The 15,069-nt window shown below is 43.0% G+C and overlaps 1 protein-coding gene across 5 annotated transcripts in view; it reads left to right on the top strand.

Moving 5' to 3' along the window:
• The first annotated feature begins 272 nt into the window (after nucleotides 1-272).
• The window catches only part of DCP2 (decapping mRNA 2), a 28,573-nt gene continuing 13,776 nt past the window's right edge, over nucleotides 273-15,069 (top strand). For 2 of the 5 annotated variants that reach the window (XM_074856979.1, XM_074856983.1), the window contains exons 1-4: nucleotides 281-388; nucleotides 9,373-9,524; nucleotides 11,353-11,480; nucleotides 11,886-11,984. In XM_074856979.1, the coding sequence (XP_074713080.1) occupies nucleotides 336-388; nucleotides 9,373-9,524; nucleotides 11,353-11,480; nucleotides 11,886-11,984 (432 nt within the window). In that variant the 5' untranslated portion in view covers nucleotides 281-335. Of the gene's footprint in view, nucleotides 389-784; nucleotides 987-2,105; nucleotides 2,310-4,014; nucleotides 4,110-4,641; nucleotides 4,690-9,372; nucleotides 9,525-11,352; nucleotides 11,481-11,885; nucleotides 11,985-15,069 lie in introns of those variants that run through there. The other 3 variants (XM_074856982.1, XM_074856980.1, XM_074856981.1) reach the window with 3 other exon arrangements.

Raw genomic sequence — 15,069 nt, 5'->3', positions numbered from 1 at the left:
ACGTGCCGTGATGTGGCGTAACGCGCCTCGCCGCTCCGGCAGGCGGCCTTCCCCGCGCGGACGCGACGATGACGCCGCGGGCGAGCCGCAGCACCCATTGGCTGCCTCCCACGGTCACCTGAGGGTCCCGTTCCCTCAGCAGCTCTCCAGCTTGATTGGCTCGCCACGCTGCCGCGCGGGAGGGCCCCGGCGCGGCCGGCGCGAGGCGACTGGCGGAGGAAGCTGCCGCTCCGCCGCCTCTCCGCCCCTCTCCCCGCCGGGCGGGCACCCCGTCCCGCCCCCGCCGCTGTACCGTGGTTCGGGCCTCGCCGCGTCGGGATGAGCCGCGTTTTCCCATGGAGACCAAACGGGCCGAGATCCCCAGCAGCGTCTTGGACGACTTGTGCAGGTAGCCGCGGGGCGGGGTCGTTCCCCGGCCCGCCTCACGCCCACCAGCTTCGGCCGGCCCCTCCCTCTTCCCCTACGCGGCTGCGCCCCCCTCTTGTGGTGCCGCGGTTGTCCGCTGCGGGGGGCGGGGTGGGCACCGTCTCCCTCCCTTGCCCCGCGCTTCGCCCGGTGCGAGGTGCGTGCGACCGGGCCGCAGGGCCAGGGTGGCGTGGGGCCCGGGTTGCTCGGGGCTGCTCGGAGCGCTGCGTGGGCTGGCGGGACGCCGAGGGGGAGGCGCGGCGCGGCCCAGGGAAAGGAGTGGCGTCGGTAGTGCCGCAGCGGCCGCGAACCGGGAAGCTCGGTGTAGCTCCCCCCGTGCAACCACGTGGGGCTGCACTCGCACTCTTCACGGCTTCGTGGCCCAGGGCGCAGCCCCCCCGATCGGAAGCTGGCGGGAAGGGTGCGCGCCAGCTCTCATCTGCCGTCGGCAACCGTCGTCAGAACCTCATGTAGGGCTAAACCGGCAGCGAGAAAAAGGCCGAGTATGGACGATAAATCAGAACCTGATTTGTGGGTGTTCCTTATGGTGTTCAGCAGCTCATGATGTTTGGCCAAGGGAGGTAAAATTGCGCGGGTGAAAGAAGAGTTAGAAGCATAAGGTTGTTATGACGAGTGTAGTGATGAGTTGATGTGATACCGTTCAGAAGTCTGGTTGCATTTAGAAGGGATGGCAGGAAGTCCTTTCTGCTGATTTATCTCTGCTGGAAGAGAATGTTCCACTGAGACAGAAAAGGAAGAGCCAGAGGAATACCTTTCGGTCTGAAACTGTCCTCTCCTGCTTTCTGGTCTTGTCAGAATGAAATAGTTAGCTTTTTCTTATCCTGAAGGTTATGCGTTTAAATTTTCAGAAAACATGGATTCTGTTTTCTTGGGGAGGGGGGAGGCACTTTTCCCCTTATGATCTCAACTTCTGATTATCTGTGGTGCAGCCCTTTAGACTTTTAAATTCATCTACTATCCCCAGAATTTGATGCCCCAGACTGGATGTGATATTTGACATGAAATAATCCTTCTGTTTTACCACTTCGAAAAGACCTGAAGTATTTATGTACAAGAGGGAAAGGCTAGTAGAGATGAAGGACAGTCCACCTACTGGAATTATTGTCTTCAAATCAATGAAAATGCTTAGAAGTGAGATTACCACAGGAAGCTAGAACTGCTCTGCTCAGTAGTGTTTTGTCATGTATCTAATGCAAGAGTCAAATTTTGCAATACTCAAGTAAATGTTTAGTTCTCAAAGTCTGGTCTCTAAAGCGTGTTCGTGTTTCCATCGTGTCTCCTTTTGGCTCCCTACAGAGAGATGGGTCTTGTATTTTAGATGACTGATCACATATGAAGCAGGGTTTAAGACTTCTTCATAAAATCCAGAGGGGTATCACAATGCTTGCAAAACTGAAGTAGCCTATTAGTGTCACTCCTGTGGAGTGACTGATAGAAGAGCACATGAGTAATCAGAGCTTACATTGTTATAGGGTCAATCCTGCTGTCTTACTGTGTTTCTCTGAACTGCTGTCATTTACCTTTGAAATGGTGTTTTGTCTTATAAATGTACAAATGTAGTTGTGTAGCTTTAATTAAAAAAAAAAAAAAAAAGGCTTAGAATGGTAGATCAGGGGCTTGTAGTTACCATCTGGCTCGCTTTTCGTCTTTTCCTAATTCACCTTGTTGATTTTCATTAGTGCTAACAGATCGGCCGTGCTTCAGATATGTTGACTTGCTTGGACATGGACAGAGCAGCTGAAAGAAGCACAGGAGTCAGGTTTTCCTGTGGGAAAGAGAGAACGGATTATGGTATGAACTGGAAGAGTGACAGGGCCTGATAGGCCTTGGCCCAAGGAAGAAAACTATTAAATAAGTGGAAGATCAGTGCTGCATCACTTCAGGTGGTTGGCTATAAATGAATTATTAAAATATTTGTTGCTTCCCACAGTCTTCAATCTATATATGCTATTAGTGGAAATTTTCGTAGAAAGAGCCAAGCAATTTTTCATACTCAGTTACCGAGAAGATTCAAAATATTTCTAACACAACCTTGTACTTCTTTTTTGCCTTTCTTTGCCACCCCTTCTGCCTTTTCTTCTCTCAGGACATTAAACTTCAGTACTAAAATAATTCTAATTTCAGTGTAACAGGTTTGGAAAGTTACAGGACCAATATGAATTCTCTAATACCTTTTTATATGAACTGTAGCAGTGTGAACTACAAATCTCAACAACTGATAGTGAATTTTTTAGGAGATGGCAGGCATTCACATTGCTCTCACTAAGCTACACAATTAAATCAGCTTTCAAGTCAAGCTCGCCCTGTAGTTTGAGATTTTTTTTAAGTGGGATTTTTCTTTTTTTCTTTTTTTTTGGTGTTTCTGAAAACCAAAAAGCTAAATTAAAGCTTAGATGTCCACAAAACAGAACTATTCGTTTTATTTGTACCTTGAGAGTGCTACAATGTCTGTCAAGACTTCCACGCTTTGTCTTTGGACAGTAATATTTTCCTTTGTCCTGAAGCAAAAGGCCTGGATTCTTTGTAGAAAACTTAGTTATTAAAAGTTTGTGTATGCAGGAGATGCAATCATCAGTACTTCTTACTATGTCAGCCATTTTACCTGCTTGATACATTTCCTTATGACAGAAAGACCACCTTGAGCTGGTGCTAATTCTATGAACAAAATGCATTGCTGAATTAAAATGGGTTTGGCTTTTACTTTAAGCTGAACCACTTTCTTCAGATTCCTCACAGGGGTTCCTGTCTAAGCAGAAGCTCAGGGTGGTTCCACACAGAGGCTAGTTAAAGAGGCTCATATGTAGGTCCTCAGATCACTTGCAACTGTTCCAACTAATTCAGCTAATTAGTCTAAATAGTAATTCCACTGGTCGGGGCAGCTACAGCTGTTCTAATGCCTGCAGGTAATTCTCATGGCTGTTGCTAGCTCTAAAGGCATATAAAGGTGCCTTAGCTAGTATCTTAATTTTTTATGTCTTGAGGAGTGGGTGTGGTGGTGGTTTGTTTGGTTATTTTTGTTGAGCCCAATAGGATAAAAAAACATGAAGTACTGCTGAGTAACCTTTACCACATCAATTATTTTATTTTTGCAATGGTGAGTTAATGAATTTCTTTTTGTAGTAATCAATTTTGATACTAGGTTGACAAATGCTGTTCAATTGTAAAGTTAATAGGGCTAAAACTCCAAATTTTTATTGTCTGTGGTCACCTAAAACAACTCAGTGTTGAGATATGTGAACTTCTAGGAGGGTCTGGGTTATGTTCTTAGACTGTGGCTTTATGTTACTTTTACTAAGTTTAACTTGTAGTATTTGTATGATGGTGTATTTTGCTGAGGGTGAAGTTGTACTATTAAGTAGCAACTGTAGCATTCAGGATCAAGTTTTTAATTGGACAAGGAAAACAGTGTACCAGTTTCTTCGGGGGGGGGGGGGGGCGGGGTTTGGCACCAACTTGTGGATGTTCTCTCTGTTACTAACCTTCGTGTTTTTCCACACTGTGAGCAGTGGAATCTATAATAATTTAATATAGGTAAGCTTAAATGTAGAATTTTTAATGCATGTTACTAAGAATTCTCTTGCATGTTAGCTTTATCAAATCAAGTACACTGGATGAAGGTCTCTCAGGCCCTGGGCCTTGTTTGTCCTGTGGAACTCAACATATAAAGTTACCTGCTGTAATAGGTATGTTCAGAGTCAGATGTTCATAGCTGACTTCCCAGAATCTAATACTGAAATTATACCAAATCAATATAAACTTGCTCTTAAAAAAAACCCCAAAACCACACCAACTCACCCCCCCAAAAAAAACAAACCCAAATTCCACAACTTTTCCCAGCTGTATAACATAACAAGTAGACTTTTATATTCAGTTATAGAGATCTGTGAGAGAATTGAGCATAAGTGATAATGGTGGTGGTGGTTATTGTTAAATGCTTTCATTGCAAAACCATTCTCCTAAGGATAACAAAAGTAAGTTTAAAAACACTAGTCTAATGCACTTTCATTTAACTTTTTTTTTTCCAAGCTGTCACAGTTTTTCCCTGCTGGTGAACTAAATTAAGGAGATTTCTACACTTAGAATTCATATTCAGAGAGTAAAATGTTCCACCTCCATTCTTATTCAGAAATGAAAATGTTACTTGCCAGCATGTGATAACAAGTTGAAAGCTAAAGCCACATACATAATGCCTTCAAACATTTGTTTTGTTCCTAGGCTGTTTTAGAATCACACACTGACAGGATATAACTTATTCTAGTTCTGGTAAGTTATTGTGTGTTTAAGGTTCAGTAGTAGGACCACTCTGACCCATTCAGTTAAATAACAAGTGACAGATATCCACATCACTTTTTTTGTAATGCTGCCTTGTGCTACTGAATTGTTCTTTACCGAATAAAGAAGTGGAGGTGTGGGGTCTTAATGTAAGTTTTGGGGCTTCTTGGTGCTCTCTTTCTCCTGTAAGCAAGTGCTGTTACCCCATCTTTTGATTTCAGGACTGTGGTGGGTTAACCTTGGCCAGCAGCAAGATGCCCACCCGGTCACTCACTCCCCCTCTTCAACAGGATTGGGGATTAAAGTAGAATGGGAAAGCTTTTGGCTCAGGATGAGACAGGAAGGTTTCTTACCAGTTACCATCATGAGCAAAACAGACTTAACTTGGGGAAAACTAATGTAGTTTGTTGCCAATTAAAATAGAGATAATTTTCATGGAGAGAAACAAAGACAAAAAATTTTAAGCACCACCTTCCCCTGCATCCCCTTTTTTCCCAGGTTCAACTTCATCCCTTAATTCCTGACTCCTACCTCCTGCCCCCTGAGCAGCACAGGGATGGGGAATGGGCGTTGTGGTCAGTCCATAACACTTTGTCTCAGCTGCTTCTTTCTCCTCATGCTTTGCCCCTGCTTCAGCATGGGGTCAGTCCTGTGGGCTGAAGTTCCTTCAGGAAATAACCATCTGCTTCAGGCTCCCCACAGGCTGCAGTGTGGACATCTGTTTTGACATGGAGTACCTCCTCTCCATACTTCTTCTCTGACCTTGGTGTTTGCACTGCTGTTTCACACTCTTTTTCTCTCTTCCTCTTCCTGTCTGGCATTTTTGTCCTTTTTTAAATACACTTTCCTAGAAGCACCACCATCTTAGCTGCTGGCTTCAGCAGTGCCCTGCAGTGGGTCTGTTGGAGCCAGCTGTATCCATCACGGGCAGCTCTGGCCTATTCTCAAAGGCCATCCTGCAGCCCCCCGCTGCCAGCACATGGGCACCTGCACCTAGTACAATCTAGAGATGCCTGTTGTTAGCACTTCAGTCACTCTAAGTAACGTAGGCATTAACTTTCTGATCAATAAGTATGTTCTAACTGGCTTTACTCTTGTAACTCTAAGCCTAGTGCTGACATGTTCTTATTCCTCTTTGCTAATACTTCCACATATTGTGTCTTTGGATTTATGTTCAGCTGCAGTGCTGGGGCAAGAAAACATCATCAACTAATTATAAAATTGTATTGAGTTTGTGTGTCATGGGCTTTTGGTAGTGGGGGAGGGGGCTACAGGGGTGGATCCTGTGAGAAGCTGCTGGAAGCTTCCCTGGCTCCCAAGTCGGACCTGGTTCTAGCCAAGGCTGAGTGAATTAGCAATGGTGGTAGCGCCTCTGCTATAACATATTTAAGAGGGGAAGAACATGTGAGACATAATGGGGAAGAAGGGAGAGGAGTGGGATGTGAGAGAAACACTTTGCAGACACCAAGGTCAGTGAAGAAGGAGGGGGAGGAGGTTCGGGAGAGCAGGGGCCCCCCCCAGCCCGTGGTGAGAGGGCAGGCTGTATCCCTGCAGCCCATGGAGATCACCAGTGGAGCAGATGCCCACCTGCAGCCTGTGGAGAACCCCATGCCAGAGCAGGTGGCTGCACCTGAAGAAAGTCAGGACTCTGTGGAAAGCCTGCACTGGAGCAGTCTTGCTGAAGGACTGTTTGCTGTGGAAGGGACCCACATTGGAGCAGTTTGTGAAGAGCTGCAGCCCATGGGAAGTTCTCAAATGAGAGAAGTTCATAGAGGACTGTCTCCTGTGAGAGGGACCCCACACTGGAGTAGGGGAGAGTGTGAGGAGTCCTCTCCCTGGGGAGGAAGGAGTGGCAGAGAGAAGGTGTGATGAACTGTCCACAACCCCCATCCTCTGTGCTGCTGTGGAGGAGGAGGTAGAGAAAATCAGGAGCAAAGCAGAGCCTGGGGTGAAAGGAGGGGTGGGGGGAAGGTGTCTTTAAGATGTGGTTGTATTTCTCACTGTCCTACTTGGATTTGATTGGTAAATTAATAGTGGTGTTGTTCAAATTAAATTGATGTCTTTTTCCCAAGTTGAGTCTGTCTTTTGCCCAACTGTAATTGATGAGTGAGCCCTCCCTGTCCTTGTCTTGACCCACAAGCCTTTTATTGTATTTTCTCCTCCCCATCCCATGGCGGGGGAGGAATCAGTGAGTGGCCTGTGTTACTGAGTTGATGGCTAGGCCTAAACCACAACAAAAATAAAATAGACTTTTATTTTTTTTACCTTTAATCTACAGCAGCTTTATATGTAAGGCCTATTTTCCTCAGTAATAGAGCCTTCAAAAAGAAAGGAGCAGTTGGAGGGTGGTGTTGCTGATTGAAAATTGGCCAGTAGGAAAATGTTGTTGTTGAGGTGAATAAGGTTATTTATGTAAGGGAGAGTGTCTGCTTCTTTAAGGGTATTTGGTTGAAGACCTTTTTCAATGTGAAAACAGGATAATGAGAAAAAGAGGAAACCGTAAACAAAACGTACAGGGACACAAATCTGAGGGATGAACTATAAGGGAGGCAGAGATGAGAACTAAACCTGGCCACTGATTGATGCGGTGGTGTGGGAATGTTCGCTCCAGCAAGTTTATCTAAGGGGAACCTGCTCCTGGGAATCTGTGGGAAAAAGAGGGAAATCAGAACCGAAAATATACAGACGCAGGCCTAAGAAAACAAAAGTGGAGACAAGAAACAGACTTGCCAGTCATGCTAATTGATGGGCTGTCAAGAAACCACAGGCACCACTTCCAGGAAGATCAGCCTGGCCTTTGAATCCGATAAGGCTGATCCCACACACGATAATGCTGGGAGAGGTGTGGCAGGGGAGGGGGAGCAGGGGGGAACAAAGTGGGAATAGACAAAGGCAGAAAGGGGTGTAAGAGATGCTGCTTGTGTGTAAAACTGGGCTGGTCAGTACAATTGTCTGGCTGAGCCTTTCGCCTAATTGCCACAGTCTGTCCTATCTTTTTACATCTTCTTATTAAATATTTTCTTAATTTTCTCTGCGTAATCTCACTCTCTACCCAATGTACATGTGTGCTGCAAGGGTGAAGTGCCAGTTACTGCTGAGAGCTATATGTGTGAGTGGATGGGGTGTCAGCTGCTGGAGTGAGGGGGAATATGTCAGTACCAGCCACTCACATGAGTGGGGGTCTAAGCTTCCAGCCTCTGCGGGGGGAATGGTGAATGTCCTGAAAACCAGCTACTGCAGGGGAACTGTGTGAGTGAGGTGAGGGGCAGAGCTCCAGCGGCTGGAGCAGGACTGTGGGTCTTGCAGCCCATGTGTCTGGTGCCAGCTGCTGGGATGAGTGTCTTCCCTTCCCAAACCTGTTGTGCTCATGTACTCACTAACGAACTTCAGGCTGGACCATCCAGCAAAGTCAGGGACCTGTGTGATGGGTATGAGGACCTGGGGTCTGCATAGGGGTATTGGGTGGACAGAGGGAGCTGTGCTGGTAGTTGGGGGACCTGTCAATGTGTGTACACTTGTGAACCTGGAGAGTGTCAAGTGTGTGCCTGCACTAGCTACCTTCTGCCTCTGCCAGCTGAAGAAGAGAAGGGGACTTGGCTCTCTGTGCCTGTGTTTTGTGTGAGTCCTATATGTAGCTGTTGATAGCAGGACCTTGTCTGTGGCAGCCTGTGTTAGTGTCCTGTGTGTGTCCCTGGGATACATGGTGGGCTTTGCTACTGGTTGAACTTGTCAAAGGGAAAGCAACAGCGGTGTCCCTCAGCCTGGGCAGAGACCCTGGTGCTGAGCTCCAATGGGCGGGCAGGAGGCAGTGCTTGGCCAGAGTGACTGGAAGATGCAACAACTTTTGACACTTTTCAATTTATACTTGTCAAATTTTAAGTAAATATGTGTTAAGTTTTTCTGGTTCTGGCAATGTGCTTTTGGAATTTGGCTGGTGGTACTCAGGAGTTGAATGTAAGAGATCTTGTGTCAAATGATTCGAGTTCAATGGAATGAATGACCTTAAATTTCTAAAAAGAAAATTCTGTTGTTCTTGATCTTACAAATAAATAAGTAAGGCTGCTTCTGCTTAAGTAAAATAAGCTATCGCACTGCTACTTACACTTATATCTCTGGGACTCTATGTTTGTGTGCCAGTATCTGAGCTAAAGCATAAAGTAGACTTGAAAAATAAACCAATTGTCCATGTTCTATTTCAGACTGAGAAAATTAATAGGATCGTATTGAATTTAAAAATCTACATAAATTAATAGTTCACTGTGGCTTTAAGTGAAAATATATAGCTGTGTTTAACTTAGCCCCAGAAAAAAATGTGTTGACGTTATTGGAGTATGCAGATGTTCTTTACTAGACATGTAAAAATGCTTTCATTCTTGTAATATAGCCATTTATGTAGATGTCCTTGCCCTCCCTGTTTTCACAACAGTTAATTTACTTAGTTTATTGTCATTGACTTTGTGAAAGAACATCATGATCTGTTCTCCCTCTTGACTTTAAAAGTTGTATTTTACTTTGATGTGAAAACCTTTTGCTGTCCAGATCACCAGGAAGATTTGGTGATCTGTTGCTCTGTGCGATTTGATCAGGAATTCCACAGTTGCAATGCATTTTTGTTGTTAGATTTATTTAAATCGACAGATTGGGCTAATCTTACTCTTCTTTCTTTCCTGGCAGCCGATTTATTTTGCACATTCCAAGTGAAGAGAGAGACAATGCAATCAGAGTGTGTTTTCAGATTGAACTTGCCCATTGGTTTTACTTGGATTTCTACATGCAAAACACACCAGGATTACCTCAGTGTGGGATAAGAGACTTTGCTAAAGCTGATATCCTTTTTATTACTGACTGTTTTCTCTCTCAGTGGATAAAGTGCAAACTGAATATTGTTAATGAAATTCATACTTGCAGCAGGAAAATGTCAGTTCATGTGTTAGTGATTAAAAGTTAGTATTGCTAGGTATGTGATTTTATCTGTTCATTGCTTCCGTTGTTTTGTAGCATCCAGAAAAGAGATGTTTCTCAGACTGCTGAAGAACTATGGAAAACAGGTAGTTTCTGATTGTTGAGGATTTTTCCTAGTGGTTGCGCTTTGGCAGACTAGGTGAGCTGTTGGAGCTCTTCATTGTGTCTTGTCTAATCCCTTTCCAAGTAAATAGTGACATAAATGTTAATGTAGCTGAAGGTGGTATGCATTCCCCTGTGGGCACTGGTATGTATTTGTTGGAAGTACTGACAGTTGCTCCTAGAAAAGGTTCTGTTGGCAGAGGAGAGGATGTATTTTTACTGAATTCATATGGTTGACCTCAGCTTTTTTCATTGCTTACAAGGACTGCTGAAACTTTCACTGTATAGTCCCTTCTGGAGAAAAACTCATGACTTTCATCCAGCAAGTGTTTTAGTTTTAACCTTTTCCTGTATGTTTGTGATGTGGGATTGGAGTATTGCTTCTAACTTTCACAACAATATTAATCTGTAGTTTCAATACACAACATACTCCTCTGTTAGTTTGGTAATAGAGATTTACTTTGAAACACTACAGCTTTTATTTTAAGAATAAACTGTAAAAATATTATAATTTTCTGTATACTTCATGATAATATTATCTGTGGTTTCACTATACAACGTACTTCTCTAATAACAGAGAATTACTTTGAAACACTATAGCTTTTATTTTAACAATAAAATGTAAAAATATGACAATTTTCTGTCACTTGATATTATGCAGTTATTTTTTATTTATTTTAGGTATGGTTTCAGTTATAAATGTATTTTCAGACCAACAGAATTCTTCTAGTAATTGTAGGCAGCGCAGGAAAACCACAATGTAATAGATGTTATTTGTTCTTTACACCTGTTCCTCTCCAGCTCACATTAGCCAGAAATATTAATTACAGAATCACAGAATCAGCTAGGTTGGAAAAGACCTTGAAGATCACCTAGTCCAACCCAATTCTGCTGCAGTGTCATATTTTTAAAGTACTCTGCTATGGAATATTTTTTATTGGTAGTATAATTTTATATTTAATATCTAGTATTAATATTTTTATTAAGGACTTGTAGATTTGCTTTCAAAGTTTTAGTTATAAAGGTTGTTCATATTTTCTCTGCATGATGAGTCTTCATAAAACGTATTAGACTTTAGATCTCTGTAATTTGATGTCATTAAAAATATTTTTTTTCATAGTAAATACTTAAGTACAGATTCTGTACCATAGTCTAACAAATGATTGTGGGAAAATTTTATCTCCACTTCAGGCAGGAGATGAAACTGTATTTTTGTCTGTCTTACTCCCTTCAAAATGAAAAAAATGTGTTTAAGAATAATACATATTCAAAATAACTGTTATGTGGATCCTTTTTCTTCAAAATTAGGGGAGACCTTCCTTTGAACAAGCAGATTTGTCCCATCTTTTGTCTTTTTTTTTTTTTTTAATTGTCTTGTATTAGAGTTACAAAATTACTTGATGCTTTCCAACCTTTAGAGTTTAGTTATGGATTGTTCAGGGTGCTTTTTTACTTTCAAGAGAATATATCTTGAAAGCAGTTAGGGGAGGGAGTGTGGTTTTTGTAAATGTTGAGTGGGTATCTTTTATATGTCTGCATGTGATTTGAAACTGGATGCTTAAGTTTATCTTCCTTAACATGCCCCTGTACTCTTCAATCACTGCCCTTTTTTACTGCCTCAAGGTGAAGATGTACAAAAGGTTTTAGATGAGTGGAAAGAATACAAAATGGGAGTGCCAACCTATGGTGCAATTATTCTTGATGAGACACTTGAAAACGTAAGTACAGAAATAGTTGTGAAGGGCTAGAGGGAAGGATGGTGTATGCTGGCAGAAATAATTTTTTTGTAATTTACATGTTTCATCTGAAGAAAAAAAAAAAAGTGCTTTAGATTCATAAAGACCTGACAGTTACTTGCCACTGTTGAGTGTGTACAGAAATACAGTATGGGAGACAATAAACACACTTCTGCTTGCTTTCCTACTCAGTTTTGGGGTTTTTTTATTCTGAGTTGCATGATCCCATAAAAAAACTCGCCGTTCTTGCTAGAACACAGAAAATCTCATGGGTTCCTTCCTCCAGGCTAGACTATCTTTTTGGAGAAGCTGAGGATGTGAAGGGAAGAATAAAAATTGGTTAGAATAGTGCATGTTTGACAGTTGCATTCCCTTTGTATTTTGCAGGTTCTTTTGGTTCAGGGCTATTTAGCCAAGTCTGGTTGGGGATTTCCAAAAGGGAAAGTAAATAAAGAAGAGGCTCCTCATGACTGTGCTGCTAGAGAGGTAAGTTATATTTGATTCCCTTAAATTTAAGCTAAAGAGATGAAATTTGCTCAGAGCAGGATATATACATTAGATGAAAAGATGTTTTACTTAGGTATCTCTTTACTGAAATAAGGTAAATAAACAGTCTATTCTTGCAGGAGGCTTCCGCTGTTAGTGCTTTTCTGAGTTCCACAGTGATAATCAAGGTGTGGTTTTATAATTTAAAAATCACTGTTAGATGGTTTTAATTGTTTTACACTAACTTGCTAAGTTAAGTGAGCACTGTCTTTAAAGATCTCTGCTGAACTATCAATTTACTTTTAAATATTATTTTTGGTGCTTGGGAATTCTTATGTACTTTGTGGCTTTTGGAATATTAATTTCAAGGGCCACCATACCTGTAAAAAGGTATAAGAATGGGAATTCAGCTTATATGCACTGGGCTGTGTAACAAGACTAAACAGTTGAACTGGAGGTTGTAGATTATGTAAAAACTATGAAGAACTTTACTTTTCTATTTTTATGTGATGCAAGCACAAGGATCAATGCATTTTACAAGTAAAATCTGAAAAATAAAATAATCCGTTGGATTTATTGCTGCTGGAGACCTAGATACATAAGGAAGCTGCATATTAAAAATAGCCTATAAAAGAATATTATTGGTATAAACTCAGTATTCATGTAATATAATGCGTCCGGAATTTTTGAGAGGAAAAATTAAAATGAGGGAAAGTAGAAAAATGCATTAGTTTTCTTCATGGTTGGACTGAATCAGTGTCTGAGAAATCACGGATTTTTTTAATATACCTGTCAAAGATGCATGAATGAAAAATTCCATATTTCTGATTCCCTGATAGTACTTTCCATACCACTCATATATTCAATATGGACTTGGAAAAGCAAAATAAGGTGTTAGATCTTAAAATTGCACTATTATGTGATGAACACACATGAAATACACTTTCATGTTAGCAGTTACCGATCTCTGAGTGTAGAACATTATTTATATAGTATCAAATGGAAAAAAAGACTGTTGCCAAAAAAGGACTGTCGTGGCTTGAGCCCAGAGGGCAACGAAGCACCATGCAGCCATTCACTCACCCCTTCTCCCTCAGGAATGGGAAGGGGAAAATAAAATAAAAGGCTCGTTCCGATAAGGACAGAGAGGGGTGGCTTGCCCATTATGGTCACAGACAAAAGACAAGCTCGTAGGGGAAGACAAAAAGACCATCACTTTAATTCAAACATAACAACAAAAACACTTAACAGACAGAGTGGGATAGTGAGAAGCTTACCACATGTTAAAAACACCTCCCTACACCCCTCCCTTCTTCCTGGGCTCAGTTTTGTTCCAGCCTCATCCCCTCCAGTGACACAGGGGGCAGGGAATTGGTGGGGTGCAGTGAGTCTGCTGCTCCTCCCTCCTCAGGGGGAGGGCTCCTTGCATTCTCCCCTGCTCTGGTGTGGTGTCCCATCTCACAAGACCCAGTCGTCCATGAACTTTTCTCTGGCTGAGTCCTTCCCATGGGATGCAGCCTTTCCTGTTCTGCTATGTCACTGAACTGCAACAGTTGGGGCTGCTTCTTCCTATAGAGTCCTGGCCTCACTTGGGCACAGCCACCTGCTCTGGTGTGGGGTCCTCTACAGTCTGCAGGTGGATCTCTGCTCTTCTGGTGACCTCCTCTCTCGGCGCGCTTCCCCCCTTTCCTCCTCCTTTCTTCCACTTGGTGTTCACATTGATGTCCTCCTCACAACTCCCCAACCTCCTCTTGAGTTTCCCTTCTTAAATACGTTGTCACAGAGGCATGGCCACCATCGCTAATTGGCTCAACCTTGGCCAGAGGTGGGTCTGACTTGGAGCCGTGGGAGCTTCGAGAAGCTTCTCACAGGGGGCCACCACTGTAGCTGCTCCTCCTCCACTACCAACAACCCTGCCACACAAATCCAGCACACTTGCCAAAGAGTGAAACCCCTGAGCTACAGATGCAGTGGGCTGGAGAAGGGTGAGCAGACACTTAATAAGGTTAACTTGTTTATTCAATGCATGTCCCTCTCCCCCACTCCATAAATAGCTTGTTCAATTCAACTTTTCCTAGTCAGGTACTTTTAGAGTTGGTATAAAGGACTGAACTGAAGGTAGAGAAGACCATAAAAAGATACAGACCACAACGCAGTGGACAGGACAAACTAGGTGTAACTGCTCCAGGAAGGAATGATGTGAATGCATCCATTACAATCCATACCCTGGTCCCTTTGGGCCATGTTACAGGGTTTAACATTGCAATGAACTCCTCCCCTTGCTCCTATCCTGACTAGCAACAAGGGGTTCCTGCTATAGTAATTCTCATATGTGCAGCTCAAATCCTGGGTTACAACAATTTAAAGGTGTTACCATTACAATTTACACCGCTGTTCCCTTTGAAGTAGACTGTAGGGTTTAACACTGGCAATGAACTCCTCCCCTTGCCCCTGCTCCGGCTTGGACTTATCCACAGACTGCAGTCCTTCCAAGTGGGGCCTTATCTGTGACCCACAGTCTCTTCTACTGCTGTGGCGTAGACTTATCCACAGCCACAGTTGCTTTGAGATGCACCCGTTCCAGTGTGGCCTTCTCCATGGGTCGCAATGCCTTCAGAGATATACCTGCTTCAGTGTAGCCTTACCCACAGCCGTTGTTCCTCAGAAGTGAATCTGCTCTAACATGGCCTTACCTGTGGCTGCAGTCCCTCCAGGGGTGTACCTGCTCTGTCGTGGGCTTATCCATGGCCACACACTTTGACATGCTCCAGCATGACCTTATGCACAGCCACTGATGCCAGCTACTATGAAGAAAATTATCCCAGCTAGAACCAGCACAAGTGGGCACAGTTCTACTGAGAAAAAAATCTTTTGATGGTGTTTTTAATTTGGAGAATTGATTTAGATTGCGCTAGTGAACAACACTGTTGCTATGATCTTTTTCCATCAAGGTAGATTGTCACTGTGAATAAATTGGCAAACTCTTACAGGCTTACAGTGTCTGGAATTGGGATGTCTGTAATATCTGTACATAAATCTTTTAACTGCTTTTGCTGGAGTCAGCACAGGTCTAAAACCATAAACT

The sequence above is a fragment of the Strix uralensis genome, chromosome Z (assembly GCF_047716275.1).
Source record: "Strix uralensis isolate ZFMK-TIS-50842 chromosome Z, bStrUra1, whole genome shotgun sequence".
NCBI classification, from domain to species: Eukaryota; Metazoa; Chordata; class Aves; order Strigiformes; family Strigidae; genus Strix; species Strix uralensis.
The sequence above is the reverse complement of the archived record's forward strand: the minus strand, read 5'-3'. Positions and strand labels throughout refer to the sequence as shown.